Source organism: Xyrauchen texanus, chromosome 17 (assembly GCF_025860055.1).
Source record: "Xyrauchen texanus isolate HMW12.3.18 chromosome 17, RBS_HiC_50CHRs, whole genome shotgun sequence".
Classification (NCBI taxonomy): Eukaryota; Metazoa; Chordata; class Actinopteri; order Cypriniformes; family Catostomidae; genus Xyrauchen; species Xyrauchen texanus.
This window is the reverse complement of record NC_068292.1, coordinates 30,632,232-30,659,232: the sequence shown is the minus strand read 5'-3', so window position 1 is coordinate 30,659,232 and position 27,001 is coordinate 30,632,232. Positions and strand designations below refer to the sequence as shown.

The 27,001-nt window shown below is 38.2% G+C and overlaps 1 protein-coding gene across 3 annotated transcripts in view; it reads left to right on the top strand.

The window, feature by feature from the left end:
* LOC127658237 (ubiquitin carboxyl-terminal hydrolase 45) overlaps window positions 1-25,829 on the top strand; it is a 63,274-nt gene extending 37,445 nt beyond the window's left edge. The window contains exons 9-19 of one of the 3 annotated variants that reach the window (XM_052147428.1): window positions 6,167-6,254; window positions 9,677-9,758; window positions 11,574-11,665; window positions 11,891-11,947; window positions 13,550-13,678; window positions 14,001-14,670; window positions 17,879-17,976; window positions 18,244-18,330; window positions 18,439-18,580; window positions 23,455-23,490; window positions 23,658-25,829. In XM_052147428.1, the coding sequence (XP_052003388.1) occupies window positions 6,167-6,254; window positions 9,677-9,758; window positions 11,574-11,665; window positions 11,891-11,947; window positions 13,550-13,678; window positions 14,001-14,670; window positions 17,879-17,976; window positions 18,244-18,330; window positions 18,439-18,580; window positions 23,455-23,490; window positions 23,658-23,788 (1,612 nt within the window). In that variant the 3' untranslated portion in view covers window positions 23,789-25,829. Of the gene's footprint in view, window positions 1-6,166; window positions 6,255-6,673; window positions 6,979-9,676; window positions 9,759-11,573; window positions 11,666-11,890; window positions 11,948-13,549; window positions 13,679-14,000; window positions 14,671-17,878; window positions 17,977-18,243; window positions 18,331-18,438; window positions 18,581-23,454; window positions 23,491-23,657 lie in introns of those variants that run through there. The other 2 variants (XM_052147429.1, XM_052147430.1) reach the window with 2 other exon arrangements.
* The last annotated feature ends 1,172 nt before the right edge of the window (window positions 25,830-27,001 follow it).

The following is a 27,001-nucleotide window of genomic DNA, read 5'->3' as shown; positions in this document are numbered from 1 at the left end:
ATTTACTTTGAAGATTTACGGAAAGCATGTACAACCTCAATGACAAAAAAGTTGGGACAATATGGAAAATGCTAATAAAAACACAAAGAAGTGATTTGTAAATTCTACTCATTCTGTGCTGTATTGAAAGAACTACAACACACACTTTGTGAATTTAATTGTTATTTTTATTTGTATTTGTTTGAATTATTTTAAATATACACTAATTTCAAATCAGTTGATTTCAACACGCTCCAAAAAAGTTGGGACAGTTAAGTGTTTACCACTGTGTAACATAATTTCTTCTTATACATTTTATTAATCATTTGAGCACTGAAGACACAAGTTTTTTAAATTTAGAAAGGAGATTGGTAGCCAGAACTCTGAAGGTACAAATATCACATAAAGGCATCATAAAAGTAATCCATACGTCTCCAGTGGAATAATCAATGTCTTTTGAAGCAATTCAATTGGTTTTGTGTGAGAACAGACCAAAATGTAATTTCTTTTTCACTTTAAAACTTGACCTCAAGCTCGATTAAACTTCCTGTAGTACCATCTTGCTTAGAGACTGCAATGGAAAGATGTGCAGTAAATAAGGAGTTACATTTTGGTTTGTTCTCACCAAAAACTGATTGGATCGCTTCAGATAACATGAATTAGAGTTCTGGCCACGAATGGTGTTGACTGACAAAGGTTTAGACGCATGATGGTTTTTAAAGGGATAGTTCACCCATGAAGCAAATGTTCTCTTAATTTACTCACCCTCATGCCATGCCGATGCATATTACTTTTTTTTCTTCTGCTGGACACAAACTGAAGCCATACATAAACACTTTCCATGACGTACCAGTGACTTCTCTGTTCTATGTTTCATCTGAGATGGAAAGTAGAAAAGTGGTATCGTGTTTTGTGGTTCAAATTAGACCAAATGTTAAATAGTTTTTGGGAAAAACAGCTGTCATGTTCTCCGGGCCAAAGAGGAAAATTACCATCCCAGCTGTTATCAGCGTCAGGTCAAAAAGTCAGTTACTGTCATGGTATGGGTGTATGGCAGTAACTTGCACATCTGTGAGGGCATTGTTAATGCAGAAAGATATCTTTATTGTAAACTGGGGAAAAAAATCGTATCAAGAATTTCACTACATGTGGTACTGTGTATGGTTATGTATGTGACAAATAAAACAAATTGACCAACATATACTGCCATTAAGACACCGTCTTTTCCAGGAACTCCCCTGCATTATCAAGCAGGACAACACCAAACCACATACTGCCCTGATTACAAGTGTATGGCTGTGTAAGCAGAGAGTGCTGTGCTAGATTTACCTGCCTGCCTGCATTCCTGACCTGTCTTCAATTGAGAATGTGTGGAACATTTTAAAGTGCGCAATACGGCAATGAAGGCAACTTATAATTGCGCAGCTGAAGACCTGCATAATGATGAATGGGGTAAAATTCCACTTGCTAAACTTAACAAACTTGTGTCTTCAGTGCCCAAATGCTTAATCAGTGTTATTAGAAGAAATGGTGATATTTCACAGTGGTAAACATTCAACTCTCCCAACTTTTTTTTAAACGTGTTGCAATCATCTTATTTGAAATTAGTGTGTATATATATATATAAATAAAAATATATATCAATAAAAAGTTAATAGAATTTACAAATCACTACTTTTTTTTTTTTATTAGCATTTTTCCAAAATGTCCTAATTTTTTCGGAATTGGGGTTGTACATTTCAGCAGCTGGGAAAATGCAGAAATGGCGATTTTCCAATGGCAAAATCATTAATATACCGTTTGGATATGCCTGAGAGCCAGGGCAGATGCAGATAATCACACAAGTACTTTGTACTTTTTATCTCTCTCTCTCTCTCTCTCTCTGTTGCTCACTCATTCACACACCATACTTCAATGACTGCTTAACTGTTAATAGTTTAAAAAAAAGGTTACTTTTGAATTAACAACATAGTACTTGAATGGAACAACTTAGGCTGTTTCTAAGCAAGATGCTTAATCTGTGTTACCTATAGTATGGTACTAAGTTCATGCCTGAGATTCTAGCACACGTATCGAGTTTCAGCACTTTCACATTTGTGAGGATGTCCGTGTGCATAAGGTAACAATGTGAAATAGTAGACTGTAGCTACTTTTAATACTTGTTTTTGTCACAAAAAATCTTTCCATCATTACCATTGACAGCTAAGATTTGATCAAAAGCAAACCTGTCACAGTTGAGGTTGCTCTTTCTCAGAAGGGAAATTGAATCGAGTAGGCCACATCCTACACTTTTCTAGTATTTTATTATTTAGCATTTTTAACACTTAAAAATGTACACATGTCAAGTTTTTCAGCAAATAATAAAGTCAAGATTTACAGGCAGTTTTTGCTCCTGTACCTTTAAGACTGCTGTAAGTAAATTACCTGTTTTCATTGGCTAATCTCTACGTACTAACGTAGTTCACACTTATGTTTATCAGTGTGGGACAAGTTGCTGAATCCTGAATAAGTGTTGAAAATCAAAATTTGGTGGTCATATATTAATATGCTTATGGTTGTGTTGTTAAGATCTTGAGGAATTGTGAATTTTGACTTCACAATTGACTTTTCACAACTTAGTTAAAAAATGTTCCAGATGGATTTAGGAGGGAGTAGGGGTGGGTGATATGACCAAAATCTTATATCACAATATCACTAATGTTATATCACGATAACGAAATATATCACAATATAGTTACGTTTTGTTTTAAATCAATAAAAATTGGTTTTATATTTTAAATAACCATATTGTAATGCCTTTTTTTGGAAAAATCCAGTAATTGAATTAAATACTATAAATGGAAACTACTTCCTCTTAATAATGTTCTCTTTATTTGTAACTTGACAAACATAGTCAGAGTAAGAAACAAAAAGCAAAAAACAAGATTTGGGAATTTATAAATTAAAGCCCAATAATTTTGGCCTCAGTCATACAAAGAGCAACGGTAAAGCTGTGTGTGTTAGACATTCTGCTGATCTTTCAAGTGATAGGCTAAATTAACACTTTAGTTGACAATCTGTGCTTCACTATGGGACAAGGAAGCTAATTAATCTATGAATGCCTGATTAAGTTTCATTAAGCTGTATAATGTATATATTTAGTGCTCAGCCTAGATACTGCATGCAGGAGAGTGTTGTACATTCAATTGATGTGGTATGCTTGTGTGTGCATGTGTGCATTGCAGCATTGTGCTGGGTCTTCCTGGCGTCTGGTACTAACTCATCCGCTGTTAATTGTGTTAGTGGTTGCAGCTGTCCGTCTGTTGCAGAGCCATGTTGTGTGCACTGCTACAGGCTACTTCAGCCTTCTCTTCCAGTGGAATGAGCTTCCAGAACATTCTGTGTCACTCTCCCACCTCACCCACTAAAGCCCCTCTCTCCCATTAGCTTTTCTTCCATTAATTCTGTTTCTGCTCTTCTGTAACGCATTCTGTTTGTGTATACCAGTCTGATCTGCATACATTTTGATTCCTCAAGAGTAGAGTAAGCAGTCCATAACATTTTTTTGTTTTTCAATGGCCAGTACTGATGTCTTGAGAGCATTGTGGCCAATGACCTATGTGATTCTGATACGTGTTGTGTGTGATATACAGTATAATGTAATTTAATTACAGCATTTGCAACTTACAAAAAATTGCTAAAATGAATTACTATAATGCATATTTTACTCAAAATGGACTCATTCACTTCAGCAGCCGTGCATCCTTGGATTTGAATGAAACAGTTCATTAAAATTAGGTAAATGCTTTACAACATTACAAAATATTAGATTAATATAAAATGTATGTGTTAACTTTGACAACCCTAACCTAATTTGCATAAATGTTTTTTTTTTAATGTTTTTTACACAATATTTATTTACAGTATATTTCACTTTATTTTTAAATTTAATTGTTTTAATTATAATAATATTTATAGAAGATTTATATAAAATTGGTTTTATATAAATACGATACATTTAAATATACATTTATAAAAAATATATATTTTATTTAAATGTGTTTATACAATATTTTAAAATACCTGAAACATTTACACAAATATTTAAAAACGTATCTACAACTGATATATTGATCTATCCGTGATAAAAAATGAGCTTGGTATCCAGTTGAGATTTTATATGTGTTTTTTACTTGTTACTGACATGTTTCAATCTAAAATGTGCTGCCACTTAAAACCATAGTACCATAGTATTTTTAGAGTGGGACTCTAAATGGTGTAGAACAGTGGTGATTAGACCAGATATTCTAAGAAACGTGAAGGGAGGCCGTCTTTCCAGTTTCCCTGCTTATGACCTGTGGTAGGAGCAGGTGACTGGACGTTCTTCTCCCTTCTCCGATCGCACAGAGCAATGTCAGAAATGATCAGCCCATGGTAGAAGAGCTCCAGACTGCCTGGCCATCCGTCCTGCCAGTGCTTTCATTCACCCCGTCTGCCCTCACACACACATGCACCCACACACACCCCGGTTCCTAGCTAATCAGCTAATAGCAAAATCGCTGACAAGCAGCTAGACAGGCACAGACATCCCAACCCAGCATCTTGACCTGTCCCTTGACCCTTGCATTTATCACCTGGCCAAATGGCCTTCCCATCATCCTGACCAGCAATTCAGCCCCAGTGCCGACCCTGCACAACAGGTTGATGCAGGGCCGGCTGCAGCTGCCCATATGTCCCCCACAGCTGGCCAACATCTGGCTTAAGCTAAGCAATCTACAAAGTTATCTCCTAAATGCCCAATTTTCTACTAGATTTACTACAGGGTTTGCTTGGAGCAAGGACAAATAGATATCTACATTGATCCCTACACTCTGTTCTGCAGTCTGTCATATTTGGCTTGGTCTTGTCTGGTTCTGATACATTTATGTCTGCAATTTCTGTTATTTTGAGACTGAGGCATTAGACTTGCTTAAAGGACACACAAATATGACAAGTGTTTTAGACAGTTTAACAAGTACCTGTGTTAAGAAACACACTTTGATTGCAAAGTAGCTGTTCACGGATTAATTTTAGTGGGAATATTTTGAGGGCATCTAAAATCTCTATTTTAATGTTAGCCTAAATAATGTAAACAACGTTAGCCAGAAGAATGGGTCAAAATTCGTGTAAACTGTGACCAGAACTGGTACAGGCTGACTATAAAATTGCTTGACAAGGCCAGTTTTGGTGTCCTGTGTTGATGAATAAAAAATGAGCTTGGTATCTTAATAAAAACAGAAAGGTTTGACATTTTTGCTTGCTCCCTTTTTTATTTTTTAAATAGCCAATCGACTTCAGTTACATCATAGTCATGAATTATGATTTTCTGCTTGCTTGTCACTGACATTTTTAAGTATTTATTGAAGGGACATTCTTATTCTAGAGAGCCAGTGATTGGACAAAAGTCAGTCTAGTGCCAGATGAGTCATCAATATTTTGGGTCAGTTTTCCTTGAAGAGAAAGACTGGAAATTGTTATTATTATTATTATTATTATTATTATTCTGATTTCATCAGCTGTTAGGAGTAGATCTGCATATAGATTGCCTCAAAGCTAATACACAAGGACTAAAAGGCACACTAAAGTGTCTCTTGGGAATTAAATACTAATTCAGACTTCATATTTTAGATTTGTTTTATGATTATTATTATTAAATTTTTCAGTTCTTTGAAATAAAGAAAATATAACAGAACTAAATTCTAATCTAAGATTTGAAATTCATTAGAATGATAGAATTGTTCAAAGGTCTGAACATTTTATATACAGTATCTCTGTGTATGAGTGTATGTGTGCCGGTGTGTTTGTGTGCATGTGTGTGTGTGTGTGTCTGACCTGGTTGATTGTAAGTTGTTAGGGAAAAATAATAGCTGCCTCTATGATCCAAAAACCAGGCGAGGGACAACGAGAGTCACCTCATCCAGCTTCACAGAAAAGGCCTTGAGAAAACATTATGTCTGTTCCACTCCAGTCTTTTCTCAATCTATATGCTGCCGATTGCTTTCTGTGCCAGGCTAATTGGTGTTTGCGTGGCTTTGGATCCTTTTGTACCAGCAGGATGTATTTTCACTTGTCTAACAATATGTTTGTATGACAGGAATTCTGAATCTGTGCGTTTGTGTCTCTCTCTCTCTCTCTCTCTCTCTCTCTCTCTCTCTCTCTCTCTCTGCAGGGCCCCCCGCTTTAAGGGTTACCAGCAGCAAGACAGTCAAGAACTGCTGCACTACCTCCTGGACTCTATGAGAGTGGAGGAGACAAAAGTGAGTATAGAGCTTAGAGTTCAATTGAAGAATGATAAAGTCTGTTTATAAAACATTAAGTTCCGGCCCTCTAATGTGATTGGAAGAGCTGCATTCTTAGCAGGGAGTAAAAATGAAATGTTTTTAATTTCGGTTAATTCTGAGAAAAACTGTATTTTTTTTGTTCTGGTTCAGAAGTTCTGCAGCCTCCTTTTCCAAATACTAACCAGTTAAAACAAATCTCTGTACTCAGTGCTAAGGGGAGGGTGAAATACCAATTGCCGTTTTGCCAGATCTCACAAAAGAATCAAGCAACCTAAAATAAGACACTTGACTTATCACTATAAGCAATTAAATGTGTTCTTGTTTGGAGAATTTATCACCATAGAATTATAACAAGCATACATTTTATTAACAGTTATGTATAATTTTATTTACAGATCTGCTTCTCAGTCTAAACCCAACATCATCAAATCTGTATTAATGCACTATATCTAACAATAATTCAATGAAGACTTGGAAACAACTGAGAAATGTACTTTCTACCTCTGATAATGTTTTCCTTGTATCTAGATTAACCGTGCATGTATGTGTAGTTGTCATACATAGTTGTTAAAAATTTCTTCATTTACAAAATGTGACATCCACACAGGCAAGTTTCCTTCAGGATCAAAGCACATGTTTCATTTTTCACACAAGACATGATGTGGTGTAATTCCAAAGATTTACTGCAATTAAACCCTTTGGCCTCACCTTCACAGTTTGTATCAGTCTGCTTGTCTGTGTATGCGGCATTCCATACAGGCTATCAGTTTGCATCATGCAACGGTTGATTCTGTTTTAGTTTCTTTTTAAACTCTTCCTTATTGCAATTAAACTGTGGGTTCTTTTATTATAACTTCATGTTTATTCATAGTTTTCCTGACTAACCACTGGGCGCTGCCATGATTATTCTAATTTCCATGCTGGGCTGTTTTCTAGTTCCATTCTCCATAAGAAGCAATGTAAAAACGACCAATACACATGTTCCAGTCAGAGAACAACAACCATTTTAAGTGTTAGTTGGAGTAATAATTAGTTCAGGCTCAACTTGTCTAGTTGTTGGCTGTCATAACAACTAGTTTATGATACCAGTGGAACTAAGCCCTGCAAGTATTGGCACTATGAAGCTACGTATTGTTTGTCAATTTTTACAAATTGAATTAGATAAACCACGTAATCCATTAAGAACATGCGCCGATGCGATTGAAATCACACTTTTGCGTTCAAGGTTAATAGAACAAGCAATGCCAGCTACGAATAAATTTGACCCAAATCATCAGGGGACATACATTGTTTACTTCAGCCTATGCTTGAAGATACATTGTGTCTAGGTTATTAATCAGTAGCAAGTTTGTGTTTTTGTGCTTTGACAGCTTGATTGAAGCCTATTCAAGACTAGAAAATGCTTAATAATCGTCGCCCTTTCTAATCTTAAATTGCACCGCTTTTTTTCTATACATCTACCTGTGAATTTATCAATGTCTGGTTTATTTTTTCATTCTTGAATAAGTGCCAAAACCTTGGTATGAATTTTTTTTCTGCACTGTGATTAGATTAACTCTTTTGGAAGGCTACCTCTATTCACCACACATAGACATTCTATGTGCGACACTTGTGTCTTGTCCTACCCTTGACGCACCACATGGCGTGTCACTCATCATCCGGTGTGCAAGCAGCTTAAGAGTCACTTTTCCTCAGCAGGATGCCCTCATTCTTCCTCATTGTATGTTTAAACTAAACCAGTCACAGCAAAGGCCTGCATTTGCAAGCTGACAGTTTTTGTGTGGTTGACCTCTGCCTGGAAGATGCAAAGGGATTTAATAGGGTGTTGGTTATATAGGGCCTAGACTTAACTTATTCTGTACGTGCCCAGAGCCAGTAGCCATGACCTTGGCAACCCCACCAGTGGCTCTCACTGCCCGAAGAAAGCGGGTGCAGAATCGGCAGATGAGCCGCAGGGCCAGCCAGGCCCATTCAGACGCGTGAATGTGGACAGTTGTGCCACTTAGGAACCTTGCAAGTGGCGCGACTGGCCTCATTGTGCATCCTGGGAAACAGTCAGCTGCTTGTTGAGGCTTTGTGCTGGAGGTCCCGATCTCTCTCCCTCTGCACTTAGGGAAGGCTGAGAGGCAGAATATAGGAAACAGTTTGGCTTAAATGCTTCTTATTTCAGCATTTGTGTTTTAGCTTATATTCAAACACCAAAAATATCTCTATGCTTTTTATGACATAAAAGAGAGCAGCAGAAAATACACATACTGATGGAGAGATATAAACATACAAAAGTGGCATGGAAATACAGTACATGGAAAGTTTTCACACATATGGTATTGTTATCTTAATGGGTTGAATTACAATTAAGATTTTGACATTTATGATAATTTGCATCATGAAGGTTAAGTATGGTTCAGATTGCTTTGGTTCCTCTCTAAGCTATGGTGTAACAGAGCTTAGAGCCCTCAAGTCAGCCACCAAACATGGACACAGCAATATTTATGTTGATCAGCCAATAAGATCAGTGCTCACTATATGCTAATTAACAACAATTAATTTTCACCAATTAGCTGTTGAATAAAAATGCTGAGAATGGGCTGCTCAAGTGAACTCAACTTCTCAAGAGTGTGGGGTGGCCTAGTTATTATAGGGTTCGAGTGTATTTTTGTTGCAGCAGTGTCCGACATAAACAGGGGGTTTGGGGGGAGGGCTGAGTGGCTGAAGGAGAGAGATTAACCAGGCTTTTGACCTAAATAGCCCATCCTGAGCGTGGGGACAGGATAATGGGGAGACCGGTCGAGCCCCACAGACAGCGCCACCATGGCCAATTATCTATTGATTGGTGCTTTACTGCGGCTGTGTCTTCTAACAGCTCTCTCACTAACACAGTCACTGACCATGTCACCTCTGATTAAGACCACAGGGACAGTCCTACACATACACACACACACACACACAAACCTTTAGAAGTCTTAATGCTTGTTTTGCACACAAATACAATATACACTGTACAGTGTGCATGTGAAGCCCACACATTTACTTTTCACCAAGTAAATGTGCTCATGGCATTGCATTATATTGCGGCTTAGTTTATTTAACTCAATACAAACCACAGAAAGATGAAAAAAACATGTTTTTCCAAGGGTAGACCATTTGAAAACTGAGGTAAAAGGACCATCATGGCACTTACTTGATTGCTTTTAGATATCAGGATTTTCAGGATTTTTTTCAAAAATAACAAAAACATCACATTGTTAGTATTTACCATTTTTAATTCATTACTAAAAGATGAAAACTTCTTTTACAGTCTCAATTATTGAACATGAAAATAATGCACTTTCTGTGACAACAACTATTTGAGCTTCATAATCTAACAAAGGGTCATTACATTGTGTTTACATTGACAGCGGATTAAAGCAGGCATCCTTAAAGCCTTTAACAACCCCACCGAGAAGACAGCCGATGACGAGACAAAACGACAAGTGAAGGGTACACTGTCTCTGAGTTTGTTACAGTGGCATGCGAATGTTTGGGCACCCCTGGTCAAAATGTATGCTGCTGTGAGTAGAAGATGAACTGATCTCCAAAAGGAATAAAGTTAAAGATGAAACATTATTTTCAACATTTTAAGCAATATTAGTGTATCCTTTTTATTTTGTATCATTTTAGAGTGAAAAAAGGAAAGGAGCACCATACAAAAGTTTGGATACCCCAAAAGATTTGAGCTCTCAGATTACTTTTACTTAATTTGCTTGTTAGGGCTATGGGTTGTTCACAATCATCATTTGGAAAGGCCAGGTGATGCAAATTTCAAAGCTTTACATATACTCTAAATCCTCAAACCTTGTCCCAACTATCAGCAGCCATGGGCTCCTCTAAGGAGCTGCCTAGCTCTCTGAAAATTAAAATAATTGATGCCCATAAAGCAGGAGAAGGCTATAAGATAGCAAAGTGTTTTCAGGTAGCCGTTTCCTCAGTTTGTAATGTAATTAAGAAATGGCAGTTAAAAGGAACGGTGGAGTTCAAGTTGATGTCTGGAAGACCAAATAAACATTCAGAGAGAACTCCTCGTAGAATTGCTAGAAAGGCAAATAAAAACCCCTGTTTGACTGCAATAGACCTTAAGGAAAAATTTAGCAGACTCTGGAATAGTGATGCACTGTTCTACTGTGCAGTGACATCTGCCCAAATATGACCTTCATGGAAGAGTCATGAGAAGAAAACCTTTCCTGCATCCTCACAAGAAATTTCAGTGTCAGAAGTTTGCAAAGGAACATCTAAACAAGGCTGATGCATTTAGTGATATAGGGCTATAAAAGTTATATAGTCCTGCAGACTGATGAAGTTAAAATATAACTTTTTGGCCACAATGAGCAAAGGTATGTTTGGAGAAAAAAGGGTGCATAATTTCATGAAAAGTACACCTCTCCAACTGTTAAGCACAGGGGTGGATCGATCATGCTTTGGGCTTATGTTGATGCCAGTGCCACAGGGGAACATTTCACTGGTAGAGGGAAGAATGGATTAAATTATATACCAGCAAACTCTGGAAGCAAACATCACACCATCTATAAAAAAGCTGAAGATGAAGAGGATTGCTTCAACAGGATATTGATCCTAAACACAACTCAAAATCCACAATGGATGACCTCAAGAGGTGCAAGCTGAAGGTTTTGCCATGGCCCTCACAGTCCCCCAACCTAAACATCATCGAAAATATGTGGATAGACATCAAAAGAGCAGTGCATGCAAGACGGCCCAAGAATCTCACAGAACTAGAAGCCGTTTGCAAGGAAGAATGGGCGAAAATCCCACAAACAAGAACTGAATGACATTTAGCTGGCTACAAAAAGCTTTTACAAGCTGGGATACTTTCCAGGGGGTGTTAATAAGATCTGACCATGCAGGGTGCCCAAACTTTTGCTTCTGGCACTTTTCCTTTTTTTGTTATTTTGAAACTGTAAAAGATGTATATAAAAAAGTAAAATAGCTTAAAATATTAAAGAAATGTGTCATCTTTAACTTTATGCCTTTTGGAAATCAGGCCATCTTTTGCTCGCTTAGCTATTCACAGCAACAGAAATTTTGATCAGGCGTGCCCAAACTTTTGCATGCCACTGTACCTGCATTTCACATCACTCAGAACAATATTGCCATCTAGTGACAGCTTAATTTCATTAAATACAACACTATTTAAATTAGTTTTTGTTTGGGAAAAATTATCTCTATATTTACATGCATGTTTATAATGGAATTGTTTAAATATATATTTTTTTCCCCTTGTTCAAATGTTATGGTCCACAGCTTATGGGAAGGAGGGTGTGAAAATGAATTTTGTTGATCGCATTTTTGTCGGTGAGCTTACCAGCACCATAATGTGCGAAGAGTGTGAACATGTAAGAATTTCTGCTTTATTATGTACAATGTCAAGAAATAAACCTAGATTATGTTCACAACTATGTAAACTTTTGTTTAATTTTGTGAAATTCAGTAATAATAACACTTTATTAATGTATTGAAATATTTATATTTTAATTAATGTAAATTTAATTATAGTTAACACAATTTTTAAAGAATACTACTCTGGATTCTTCAATCTAACATGTTTGCTTCACTTTCAGATCTCCACAGTGAAGGAAGCATTCATTGACATCTCCCTTCCCATCATAGAGGAAAGGGTGAGGCCCATCTCAATTTGCTGTCCCTTACCTTGTGCAGTAACACATTAAACATCTATAACTTTTATGATACGCAATTTAAACCAGCTCAGTTAGATGGGAGATTCAAACAATGGAGTGTTTGGGGTATAACTTCATATGCCTAATCTCGACTGAAAAATGGCTGGGTAGCTTCCATCAACTTTCTGATAGGTATAACGTAAGCAAACAAGACTTCTTCAGATACTTGCAGGTTAGACATAATTTTGATTAGAATATTCAATGTGAGATGGAGGATAAACATACCTTGGTACAGATATTTTTATATGCATATAAAAACAAATTCAACAGTAAGATAGTATCACAAATGTATTCTTGTTTAATGTTAACAAAGGACCACTCAACAATGGATTTGAAACAAAAATGGGAAAGAGAAGCCAACATAACTATATCAGAAGATGATAGGCTGTCAGACACAGGCATCAGCTACTTCCAGTTCAGATGGCTGGAGGGAATTTGTTTGGAAAAATACAATTAGGTTCTTTATTACTCCCAAAATAAAACAAATGTAATCAGGCACCCAAAAATATGAAAAATACTGGAGGAAATGTGGAAATGATATGGCAGATAATTTTCATATGTTTTGGAATTGCAATATTATCCATTTGTATTTGCAAGATAAACATAGAGAAATAAATAAAACAATGTGTTTAGACCAATGTATCTGGGTATTATTCCTATAAAGATTAGATCCAATACCAGATATCTTCTCAATATTCTGATTGAATTAAAAAGGCCATAACAAGGAAATGGATGAAGGAAGAACCTTTAAAACAGAATGGAGAGAGTTTGTGAATAATATTTACAATATGGAAATCATAACCTTTTCAATAAGACCTGTGTATTGACAAAATGTTGGCATATTGGTGAAGATGGTTGTTATTAGGTGAAAATAACCTGTAAGCAGAATATCTATCTAAGTTAATAGATTAATAGATAAAGATTGTGCTGTGTGCTGTTTGTCATACGTGCAGAATTAAGATTCAGATTCAACTTTATTGTCATTGTGCAGAGGCACAGGTACAGAGCCAATGAAATGTAGTTGTTTTCGCATATCCTAACTAAGCTGGGGTCAGCCATGAAACAGCGCCCCTGGAGCAGATAGGTTCAAGGGCCCAACAGTGGTATCTTGATGGTGCTGGGGCTTGAACCCCCGACCTTTCGGTCAGTAACCCAGAGCCTTAACTGGGTTGTATGATATATCGGAATAATATATGCGTATGTGGACTTTGGTTTACGTTATGTGCTCTGTGTTGGATCTAAGTAACCCTTTACACCACATGGACTAACAAATTGAAACAGAACCCAGTGTAACTGTTCTGTCTATAATATTGGATTTGATATATAAGATACTGTTTATGGGGACTTTCATTTTTTTTTTTTTTTTTGAGGGTCATGAGCACACATTTAGAAAACCAAAAAAATTAAGTTAAAACAACAACAAAAACAAAACACTCATACCTTTGCATAATAAATATGTCCCTGTACTGAATGCTCATAATGGTTCACAGCTGTCTTGGGTTGAGTCAAGTGTTTTGAAAGGATGTCAATTGTTCTGCCCAGATCTCTAAGCCCACAAACCCCGGTAGACTAGGGAAGAGTGGGCGGGAGCAAGATGCTCTGGTACCCCACAGCGAAGACTCATCAGGTGCCAACTCACAGGCCAGTAGAAACAGGAGACTGAGTGGACAGGTAGGTGGAGACATGATTATGGAGAAGAATAAGTAGTTTTATACACAATTTAAAAAAAAATAATAATTCTAAATCATTAAAAACAGCAGAAGTCTCCTAAAGATTACCAACATATTCATTGGGGGATGCACAGTAGAATAGTACATTTTATTATCATTATTAGCAGATGTAAAACAATATTATTAGTGCTACATTACATAGGAGATGACAACATACTCTTTGAATAAGATATGATGAAGGTTGAAAGGCTTGGGAATTGATAGTTGAAGAAAGAAGTAGATTGTGTGGGTATAAATTATTTTGTGTGTGTGTACATGCTCAGAAGGTGCAGAGTCGGCTTTCGTCCACTTCTCATGATGACAGGGGAGCAGACTCTGTCTCTAGCCGACAAGAGGAGGAGCTCTGTGTGGCTGGGCGTGGCCTGGCCAGTTCTCAGGCTGACGCAATGGGCAGTCAATCAGACAGCAGCGAGAAGGATTCCAACATGCAGGACAGTAGTAACGATGCAGATAGCGAGGCGTCAGAGAGTGAATGGTCTCCTCGAATCCCATTCAGTCACAGTAGCACCTCAGATAATGTCTTAACCGCCATGGCTACACCCACAACAGTACACCATCCTAAGCCTAGCTTGAACCCAAGCTCAAGCCCCACTCCTATGCCCTCCCCTCGACCTCAACAGGGCGGAGCTGTAGAGCATCTTGTCAGTGCTGTGTCCAAGCTGGGCCTGGTTCACACTTCCACTGACACTCTACCCATCAGCCATAGACCAGATGAGCAGACTGAGATCCGGGAAAGGGAGAGAGATCGGCAGAACCACCAAGGGGCCTTCCAGGCTCTTTGTCACAGCTACACACCCAGCTCTAAAGAGTGCTCTGTGCAGTCCTGCCTGCACCAGTTCACCTCAGTTGAGCTGCTCATGGGTAACAACAAACTCCTTTGTGAGAATTGCACTGACTGGCGGCAGAGACAGATGAAGAGGAGCAGTGGTGCAGGTTAGAGCTTTGTCTAAAATAACATATGCATACAGTGGCCACCAAAGGTATTTGGTCACCTAAGATACACTTCAAAATGTATGAATGGCGTTACACTAGATTAGATACCAAAAACAGAGCTAAATTACCTTAATTTTAAAGAATTATGCCATAAGCAGCGCACTTTTCAAGGAAAAACTTTCCATCTTAAATTAGAACAGTAAACATGTTGTTTATAATTTAAACATGTTTACTGTTCTAATTTAAGATGGAAAGTTTTTGGACACTTTATGGTGGTAAATGTTAGTGAACATGTTCAGAGTTCATGTGATAAACAATTTTACTCTGCCAGGACACTTTTGTGAACTTGAGGGGAACTAACTTTCACTAAAATGGCTTTAGAATCAGTTGTTTAAAATGTACAAAAATGGCAGAGAAAAAAGTAAAATTTAAGTATTTCTCAGAAACATATATCATCAGTTGTTTGCAGAGCTTGCTTGTTTTTATGTTATCAAATGCGGTGTAATTCATTTATTTTTAAATGTGAATTAAGGGTCAAAGTTTTTTGGGGCCACTATTTGTACTTGCATATGTAATATATATATATATATATACACCGATCAGCCACAATTTTAAAACCACCTGCCTAATAATTATAGGTCCCCCTCGTGCCCCCAAAACTGCGCCAACCAATAGCTTTCTGAGATGATATTCTTCTCACCACAATTGTACAGAGCGGTTATCTGAGTTACCGAAGACTTTGTCAGTTCGAACCAGTCTGACTATTCTCTGTTGACCTCTCTCATTAACAAGGCATTCCCATCCACAGAACTGCCCCTCATTAGATGTATTTAGTTTTTGGCACCATTCGGAGTAAATTCTAGAGACTGTTGTGTGTGAAAATCCCAGGAGATCAGCAGTTATAGAAATACTCAAACCAACCTGTCTGGCACCAACATTCATCCATGTGATGAACGATTATCCAATCTTGTGGCAGCATTGTGTAAAATCATGCAGATATGGGTCAGGAGCTTCAATTAATTTTCACATCAACCATCAGAATGGGGAAAAAATGTGATCTCAGTGATTTTTACTGTGGTATGATTATTGGTGCCAGATGGGCTGTTTTGAGTATTTCTGTAACTGCTGATCTCCTGAGATTTTCATGCACAACAGTCTCTTGAATTTACTCCAAATGGTGGCAGAAACAAAAAACATCCAGTGAGCGGCAGTTCTGTGGACGGAAATACGTTGCTGATAAGAGAGGTCAACAGAGAATGGCCAGACTGTTTAGAACTGACAAAGTCTACGATAACTCATATAACCGCTCTGCACTAATGCTATTCTGAGGGGGACCTACACAATATTAGTTAGGTAGTTTTAATGTTGTGGCTGATCAGTGTATCAGTGTGTATATATATATACAGTGAGGAAAATAAGTATTTGAACACCCTGCTATTTTGCAAGTTCTCCCACTTAGAAATCATGGAGGGGTCTGAAATCGTCATCATAGGTGCATGTCCACTGTGAGAGACATAATCTAAAAAATAAAATCCAGAAATCACATTGTATGATTTTTTATCTATTTATTTGTATGATACAGCTGCAAATAAGTATTTGAACACCTGTCTATAAGCTAGAATTCTGACCCTCAAAGACCTGTTAGTCTGCCTTTAAAATGTCCACCTCCACTCCATTTATTATCCTAAATTAGATGCACCTGTTTGAGGTCGTTAGCTGCATAAAGACACCTGTCCACCCCATACAATCAGTAAGAATCCAACTACTAACATGGCCAAGACCAAAGAGCTGTCCAAAGACACTAGAGACAAAATTGTACACCTCCACAAGGCTGGAAAGGGCTACGGGAAATTGCCAAGCAGCTTGGTGAAAAAAGGTCCACTGTTGGAGCAATCATTAGAAAATGGAAGAAGCTAAACATGACTGTCAATCTCCCTCGGACTGGGGCTCCATGCAAGATCTCACCTCGTGGGGTCTCAATGATCCTAAGAAAGGTGAGAAATCAGCCCAGAACTACACGGGAGGAGCTGGTCATTGACCTGAAAAGAGCTGGGACCACCGTTTCCAAGGTTACTGTTGGTAATACACTAAGACGTCATGGTTTGAAATCATGCATGGCACGGAAGGTTCCCCTGCTTAAACCAGCACATGTCAAGGCCCGTCTTAAGTTTGCCAATGACCATTTGGATGATCCAGAGGAGTCATGGGAGAAGGTCATGTGGTCAGATGAGACCAAAATATAACTTTTGGTCATAATTCCACTAACCGTGTTTGGAGGAAGAAGAATGATGAGTACCATCCCAAGAACACCATCCCTACTGTGAAGCATGGGGGTGGTAGCATCATGCTTTGGGGGTGTTTTTCTGCACATGGGACAGGGCTGACTGCACTGTATTAAGGAGAGGATGACCGGGGCCATGTATTACGAGATTTTGGGGAACAACCTCCTTCCCTCAGTTAGAGCATTGAAGATGGGTCGAGGCTGGGTTTTCCAACATGACAATGACCGAAGCACACAGCCAGGATAACCAAGGAGTGGCTCTGTAAGAAGCATATCAAGGTTCTGGCGTGGCCTAGCCAGTCTCCAGACCTAAACCCAATAGAGAATCTTTGGAGGGAGCTCAAACTCCGTGTTTCTCAGCGACAGCCCAGAAACCTGACTGATCTAGAGAAGATCTGTGTGGAGGAGTGGGCCAAAATCCCTCCTGCAGTGTGTGCAAACCTGGTGAAAAACTACAGGAAACGTTTGACCTCTGTAATTGCAAACAAAGGCTACTGTACCAAATATTAACATTAATTTTCTCAGGTGTTCAAATACTTATTTGCAGCTGTATCATACAAATAAATAGTTAAAAAATCATACATTGTGATTTCTGGATTTTTTTTTAGATTATGTCTCTCACAGTGGACATGCACCTCACGATGACAATTTCAGACCCCTCCATGATTTCTAAGTGGGAGAACTTGCAAAATAGCAGGGTGTTCAAATACTTATTTTCCTCACTGTATATATATATATATATATATATATATATGTGTGTATTTGAAATGGACTTTATGGATATATTTTTTTAGGTTGGTCCAGCTATAGTGTAATTCCTCCTATTCATTTTTCAGCAAGTTGCTTGTCTTATATTTTCTGCCTTGTACCTGTAGTTCTCCTTACACCATATGTTGTATGTCACTTGTTCTATATTTTGTATTTCAGAGAAGAAGGCTGAGAAAGTGTACACCAGCGCCCGGAAACAGATGCTTATCTCTGCACTACCTCCAGTGGTCACTCTCCACCTTAAACGCTTTCATCAGGTTTGAACTCTCACTATACAGCAGTAAATACCACCCAAGTAGTCTTCATTTGTGTCACATAAGTACTTGTTTTGATGCATTGCAGGCAGTTTATCACTCAAACATAACTGCAACATGTATCATGTCTAGTAGAAATAGAATGTGAAATTTCATTTGATTAAAGAGTCATTGTGGTCTTTGGAATCAAGCGACAAAAGTATGCTATGAAACATTTGTAGTCATGTTGAGCAAGCTCATATATGAGCGTCATTGTCTCTGTCTTTGCAGGCCGGGATGAATCTGAGGAAAGTTAATAGACATGTGGACTTTCCTCTTGTTCTGGACCTGGCACCATTCTGCTCTGCCACTTGCAAGGTACTGATCACTGTTATAAATATCATTCAAGACCAGAGATTTCTGAATGTACACAATTCTTCAATGTGTAAGTGCACAGTGTTGATTTTGGATTCATGCCTGTGGCAGAACCTTGGGTCAGGAGAGCGTGTGCCTTACAGCTTGTATGGCATTGTGGAACATAGCGGATCGATGCGAGGGGGGCACTACGCAGCCTACGTGAAGGTCCGCTCCCCCCAGCGCAAACCTGAACAGCGTCGGAACCAGTCAGGTACAAAACCGCCCAGGCTGCACCTACCTACTATAGTTTCTATGTGCTTGTCAGTGTACTTTGCAGCTAGTTCTGAAAGACCTGAAAAACAAAGGGTTGTTTGCATCTTGGCATTGGAAGCCCATTCACTGTAGCCTTGAAGATGGGGCTTGTTTTGTAAAGGTCAGGCAGGATTTGTTTGGTGTTGGTCTATACATGCATTTTTCCCCACTTTATACTCAAGGAGACAGCCTACCTTTCAGCAACCTTTGTGAACAAAAGTGAAAAGCCCAGGGAGAGCTGTGGAAATTATTGTGCTCTCTGATATTTAAGTGCTGGAGAGGAGAACTTAAGGCTGCATTGTTGCAAGGGTATAATGAGATTATGAGGTCTGCACAAGCGCTGAAAGGCTCCTTGAAAAGCAGCAGGGGCAGAAAATAAATTTTGCCCCACTTGTCTCAGTTCTTGTCTCCATGCTTTTTTCATTCTAGATTTTTTCTTTAGATTCCATAAATCTTTATTTAAAAAATAAAACCTCTTTCATTCTTAAACTCACTTGGTCCTGTTTCACTCTTAAAATTCAAAAAAAATATCTAAAGGCTGGGGTGTCAAAAATGTTTGGTCAGGGGCCAAACGCATAAAGAAATAAGGTGCCGCAGGCCGCATCGCTATAATAATAAAAAAAGGCTAGATGCTACTGCATTGCCACTATGCATAATCTTTATATTGCACACTTAATATAATGCAAGTTTTGATCATACTTTGTGCTATACAAATAAAGGATAGGCTATTTTACTCAAATAGAACACTTTTGCACATTTGTATGTTTCTGGCGTCCTTTCAGTTCCACTGCAAAGCATATATAGAGGAGTTACTGAGCTGTGACCAGTGTGGCCCATCACAATGATCAGAATCAGATTACATTTTCCTGTTATGAAGTGATGCAAGGAAATATTCCTTACTTTTGAACTATTCAATTGTTTTTTGCGTTCTGTTGTTAATTGCGTTACAAAAACAATTTTCATTTGATCAAAATGATTGCGCTTCATTTGAGTTTGTAGACATGTAAGTGCAAGCTGAGTTATAATTGTTCTTTTTCTACAAAACATAAGAATGAACCAGTTAATGACATCATACTTCCCACTTTCAGGGAGAGTATTCTCGGTTCACGCGTCTTTGTGTGGGCTCAATAATCTCTTTGCAGCCACTCGCACAACAGCAGGTCTACTTTTTGTTGTTGTATGATGTGAGGTATCAGGATATTTTAACTACAACAACATGAGTAAAGTATCTGATTTGATGCCTAACCTTTAATAAATGCATCATTCTATTTGCATGTTGGAAATCTGGTGGCGACTTGGGCAACACAGAATGCACTAGCGGAGATGATGTACTGTGAATAGTGGCTGTACGCAATGGCAACATTCAGTGTCCATCATTTTAATTCCATAGAATTTTTCTGTAGCAGGCTAAATTCTGTTTTATTTTTAAAATCTTTCACTAGCTGCGTCAGAGCAGTAAGAGGGCTGCAGATGGCCCACAGTCTGGACTTTGGACACCACTGTCTAAAAGGATAGTTCACCCCCCAAAAAACTTCTGCCAGCATTTACTCCCCCCTCATGTTGTTTCGAACCCAAATTATCTTTCTCTCTTCTGTGGAACACAAAAGGTAATGCTTGGGGCCATTCACATAGAACCAGTTTTTGTGTTCTTCTGCTCTGTTTTTCAATTGTTTTTCTTTGTAAGCATGCAATCTTTGACCGTTGCCCGCATCTCGCTGTTTTCCACACACATTTTTTTAGATGCCGTGTCAACTTCTAAAAATGTGACACTGTTATATATATATATATATATATATATATATATATATATATATATATATATATATATATATATATATATATATATATATATATATATATATATATATATATATATATTGTTGTGCTGCATATGAATTTAACGCTAGAAAGCATTCTGCCTGAATGGCCACTTGGGCAGCCATAGTCACCATTTACTTTAACCTAATGGGTAAAACATGCAATGAAAGTGAATAGTGACTGAGGCTGAATGATCACGTGGCATCATGGCACCGCAGATGGACACCTCGGTGTGGAGCTCTCCAGTTTTTTTGTTGTTTTTGTTTGTTTGTCCTGTGTTTAGTCATTTATTTCAGATCAGTTTTACCAGAGACAAACTGCTGAATATTCGGCAGCACATGCCAGACAATCTTTTACTGTTTTTTGATTATTTGGACATTTTACTGTACATTTTAGTCGGAGGAGCAGTGGTGCTGTAGAAGCGCGTTAAAAGATGCAAACGAGGGTAGCGAGCTGGCACGGTGGTCAGGTTCCAACAGCACGGCTAAGCATCCATCTTGTGAATCTCTGCTCTCTTCCTAACAAAATGGACAAATTACTTCTCCTCACCAGCAAAAATAAGGACTTTGTGAATTCTACTATAGTGTGCTTCACGGAAACCTGGTTGAGTGAAACCATTCTGGACAGCGCATTACATCTACCGGGCTTCCAGCTGTTCAGAGTGGATTGCACCGTGGAGTTTACGGGGAAAATGAGAGGCGGTGTAATGTGTTTTTACCTCAACGAATATTGGTGTACAGATGTAACAACCCTGAAGAAGATGTGCCGTCCTAATTTAGAGGTGCTCTTCATAAATTGTGAGCCTTTGTACTCGCTGTGAGTGTTTTCCTATTTTATTCTTGTGTGTGTTTATATTCGTCCACAAGCATCTGTGAGTGCAGCGCTGCAACTGCTGGCTAATCAGATCACAGACACGAAGCAATAACACCCAAACTCACTTATTAATATTCTTGGAAATTTTAACAAGGCATTTGCCAAGGGGTTCACTCACAAGTGAACTGCCCAAATACAGACAGCACATTACATGCCCCACCAGAAATACACTGGATCATTGCTACACAACAAAAAAGATGCATATCACTCTGTCCCTCCAGCAGCTTTGGGACTCTCTAATCACTGTCTGGTTCATCATCTTCTGATCTACAGGCAGAAACAAAACTCCGCTACACCTGTTGTAAGGACTGTAAATAGTTGGATCAATGAAGCAGAGCTGGAAGTAGAAGCCTGCTTTGACTACACTGATTTTAGTGTTTTTTGAGGCTGCGGCCACAGACCTGGATGAGCTCACAGACACTGTGACATCATATATCAGTTTCTGTGAGGATATGTGCATTTCTACTAGGACTTATTTAACATAGAACAATGACAAACCATGGTTTACAGCAAAACTCATGGGAGATTTGTCTGGCCAAAGAGAATGCTTACAGAATTGGGGATAAAATCTTGTATAATCAGGCCATAAACAGACTGACAAAGGAGATTCACTTTAGGAATCAACAATTGACTGACGACCCAAATGTGTTTTACTGTAGATTTGAAAAGCCCAGTCTCACCTGCTACTCAACCTGCACTTAAGATCTGTGTAGAGAATGTGTGCAACTGAACACTTTCTGGATCCTCTGCAGTTTGCCTATCAAGCAAACTGTCTGTGGATGATGCAGTCAATATGGGACTGCATTACATACTTCAACATCTAGACAGACCGGGGACTTATGCAAGAATACTATTTGTTGACTTCAGTTCTTCTTTTATCACCATCAACCCCACTCTCCTTTGGACTAAATTAACCCAGCTCTCTGTTCATGCCTCTGCCTGTCAGTGGATCACCAGCTTTCTGACAGAGAGGCAGCAGCTAGTAAGAATGGGGAAATTCACCTCCAGCGCATGTACAATCAGCTCTGGTGCCCCCCAGGGATGTGTACTCTCCCCACTACTCTTCTCCCTGTACACAAATGATTGTACTGCCATGGACCCCTCTGTTAAGCTCCTGAAGTTTGCAGATGACACTACAGTCATCTGCCTCATCCAAGATGCCGTTGAGTCTGCATAATGAAGGGAAGTTGAACAGCTGGCTATCTGGTGTAGTCAAAACAAGCTAGAGTTGAACATGCTTAAAACAGTGGCGATGATAATGGATGAAACCTCAGCATTGACCCCGCTCACCATTCTGAAAAGCACTGTGGCAGCAGTGGAGTGATTCAGGTTCCTGGGCACTACCATTTCACCGGACCTGAAGTGGTAGACCCACAAAGACATTTTGAAAAAGGCCCAGCAGAGGTTCCAACCTGGTCCAACCTGCCACAGGCACTGCTGCTGATACAGTTCTACTCAGTAGTCAATGAGTCTGTCCTTTGCACTTCTATAACTGTCTGGTTTAGTTCAGCAACCAAGTCAGACATCAGAGGATAGTTCTGACTGCTGAGAGGATTATTAGCACTGCCCTACCCAACGTGCTAGAACTATACACATCCAGAGAGACAATAAGTGCTGGTAAAATCACTCTAGATCCCATTCACCCAGCACAGTTTTCAAACTGTGGCCCTTTGGTCAGCACTACTGAGCACCTGAACAGCCAGGCACAGGAACAGTTTTTTCCATCAGGCTATCCACGTCATGAACAGTTAAAACTGCCCCAAATACTTTCCTTTTGTCAATACAACCATGTGCAATATTCAATCCATCCGTGCCTACTTATATCCATATTTAATTTATATTCTTTAACATACCCTAACTCTTCTTCAATACATTATATCACCTGCACATAACTGTATATTTGTATATCAAATATTCGAACAACATTACTGCTCTATTGTATATTTCTCTTTTTTCATCTGTTTTATCTTATTTATTTATTTTGTCTGTATGTACATGTATATATGTTTAAATGTATATGCTTGTATGTATGTATATACGGTTGCAGTTGCACTGGAAGCTTTTGTCACCATTACAAATTCAATGTGTGTGTTTCTTGTGATTCTGATAGTACTGCATAAAATCTCCTTTTGTGTTCCACAGAAAAAAAAAGTCATTTGTGTTTGGAACGACACGAGGGTGAGTAAATGATGACATTTTTGGGGTGAACTATCTCTTTAATGTTAGCAGGTTTCATTGAGGAATAGTAGCACAATCAGGATGTGGAATGTTTTTGTGATAATGGTCTACCTCACTTATTTTTCTTCCTCTGAATACCAACATCTCTCTTTGTGTTATTGTTGTAGGTTCCAGAGAGGCCAGTTCAGCCCCACAATGGCAGTGGGTGTATGTTAGCGACACCAACGTACAGACTGTACCAGAGTCCAGAGTGCTTAACTCTCAAGCTTATTTACTTTTCTATGAAGAGGTGCTTTAGAGCCAGACGGCTGTGTGAATTTGTAATGATCCAGATAAATGCTGGTGGCAGGCAATGTCAGATTGGACAACATTGGGCAATTTCTGCATGCCTTTATCAATGTATTTTAATGTAAGAAGGATTGCATATACTAAATACAAGCTTGGCCATTAAGCTAAAATCTGTTGGCTTATTCATTACTCAAAGGCGATCTGAATTGAGATTGGTAAGGGGGAGAGATTATTATTGATGTAAAATAATATTCTGAATTTAAGTTATTTATATTTACAGCTAATATATGACCTTATCATATATATTTTTTGGTTTGTTTGTTAAATGGAAATGATGGAAAACTGGCCAAAGATTCAAAATGTATAGAATATATAATATGAGAGGGACATAGGAAAAATGAGCATTGTGCCAAAAGCATCTGTCGTCTCAAACCTCTAATATGAAACGGAACCTCAGCACAACATGCAGCTGTAGGATGTCACACACATACACTCACCGGCCACTTTATTAGGTACACCTGTACATCTATTTATTCATGTGATGATCTGATCAGCCAATCATGTGGCAGCAGTATAATGAATAAAATCAGCCAGATATTGGTCAGGAGCTTCGTTTAATGTTCACATCAACCGTCAGAATGGGAGAAAAAATGTGATCTCAAAAAACAACCAATGAGTGGCACTTCTGTGGACGAAAATGCCTTGTTGATATGAGAGGTCGCCTGAGAATGGCCAGACGGGTTTGAGCTGACAGAAAGGTTACGGTAACTGATGGTAGTGAGCAGAATAGCATCTCAGAATGCACAGCATGTCGAACCTTGAGGCGGATGGGCTACAACAACAGAAGACCACGTTGGGTTCCACTTCTATCAGCCAATAACTGAAAACTGAAAGTCTGCAGTGGGCCTAACATTTGTGTACCTCAGCATAAATCCAGATTTGTCAGAGCAGGCAAAGTTTTTCCAATGACTACTGTCCTGTTTTGGTGAGCCTGTTCCCACTGCTGCCTCCTGTTCTGTTTCCTGTTCTTTGCTGACAGGAGGGGTCTTCTGCTGCTGTAGCCCATCCGCTCAGTGTTCGACGTTTTGTTCGTTCAGAAATGCTTTTCTGCATAGCACTGTTGTAACTATTTATTTGGGTTACAATCACCTTCCTGTCAGCTTGGACTAGTATGGCCATTCTCCTCTGACCTCTGTCATTAACAAGCCATTTTCGCCCACAGAACTGCGGCTCGCTGGATGTTTTTTGTTTTTCTGTCCATTCTCTTTACACTCTAGAGACTGGTATGCATGAAAATCCCAGAAGATCAGCAGTTACAGAAATACTCAAACCAGCCCATCTGGCACCAAAAATCATGCCACAGTCAAAATCACTGAGATCACATTTTTCCCCATTCTGATGTTTTATGTGAACATTAACTGAAGCTCCTGACCCATATCTGCATGATTTTATACATTGCACTGCTGCCACACGACTGGCTGATTAGATAATCGCATGAAGAAGTAGGTGTATAGGTGTGCCTGGTAAAAGTGGCTGTTGAGTGTATATATGCACAAGCACAAAAACACATTGTGATGTTCTTAGAAAGAAACAATACTACATTCACAAGGTTGCTTGGTTAACATATACATTTTAATGTATATATATTTTCATTTGTTTTTGTTGTATTTACACATTTTGCTTTGGTTTACTAGATTTAGACACATATCAACTAGCTTTCATAGAGTTTTTGAATGAATCAAGACATTGACATTTATTTGATTGGATTGACTGCAGTGGGCATATAATTGTATAAACTTAGATTGTGTTAATGTATTTCTTGTCAAACGTATTTCACATTATCTCAATCTAATAGTTAAGGAGTTGGTGCAATATTCTTGGACTTTGTAAACAAAATTTGCCATGGTTTTGTTTGTTTTATTTTTTTCCAGAATTTATTTTGAATTTAAATCTAATTATTTTTTCATCCATGAGTTTTCAACTACTACTGTGTGTGTGTGTGTGTGTGTGTGTGCGTGCTAATTTGCAAGCATATATATATATATATATATATATATATATATATATATATATATATATATATATATATATATATATGTGTGTGTGTGTGTGTGTGTGTGTGTACATCGTATAAAGAAATCTATCTTGTTTTTATTGTTTTTTCTGTGTGCAGCAGATATTGTAACACCGTCTGTTTGTATGGTGTCTAAGACTGCAGGGTTCTTCAAGCTTTTCTTTTGCTTGAATTGTGTAAACACACAATCAAATATAAATCTCTTGAGTCTTTTAAGATGATAATTTAAATACATTTAGTTGAAGAAAAACTTTGAGCGCTGTATTTGAGTGGATTTTTAATTTCTCGATTGCATACATGGCACTAAATTGCTTTTGGGTCTTGCATGTCTTTTTTCTTGAGACTTATCTAATATTAGCCTCCACGATCGCCACAAATCTCAGGATGCCATTTTCACTCTTACGGCGATTAGCGGTGACTGGTGCAAAGGCTTACCGTTTTAGAACATGTCACTGACTGGTGAAGAGGAGGTGGGTGTGGAATTAAGAAAAGGCCAACGTCTGAAACAATCCGGTCTTTCTGCCTTATCCCTCTCCTCGTTTTGTGACATTCAAATCAAGCTGTTAGACCGTTATCAGTTATCGCCAAGTGTAAGACACCAGCAAGAATGTGCAAAGTTTGTAAAGAGTGTGTGTATTTTTTAAAGCAGTGGTCTGGTTCATTGTGTTTGCAGATCAGATGTGATTTAATCTTAATGATAGGATGTGTTCCCAGTCTTATGTATTGAGCTTGTATCTATTGATTGCTAACTGTGACATCATCACAATGTATGTTAGCCTGTATCAATACCGCTCAGCTCTCTTTTCTTTGAGAATATATTAAGAATTCAAAAACTGTAATTAAAATACTATTATTATATATATATATATATATATATATATATATATATATATATATATATATATATATATATGAATAATGTATTGTCTGAACTTTTACCTATATAAAATACAGGATAGGCTACTCTATAAACATAAATATACAAATCTTTACTTATATAAACGTAACACATTTGAATCACATAAATGATAGGAACTAATTGTAGAATCGCGTGTAGGTGTAATGGGCCTAATAGTTATTTACAATTATTATACATTATTTTGTTACTGTATGAATGTAGAGATATTGTTAAATAGTGTGCATGAAATT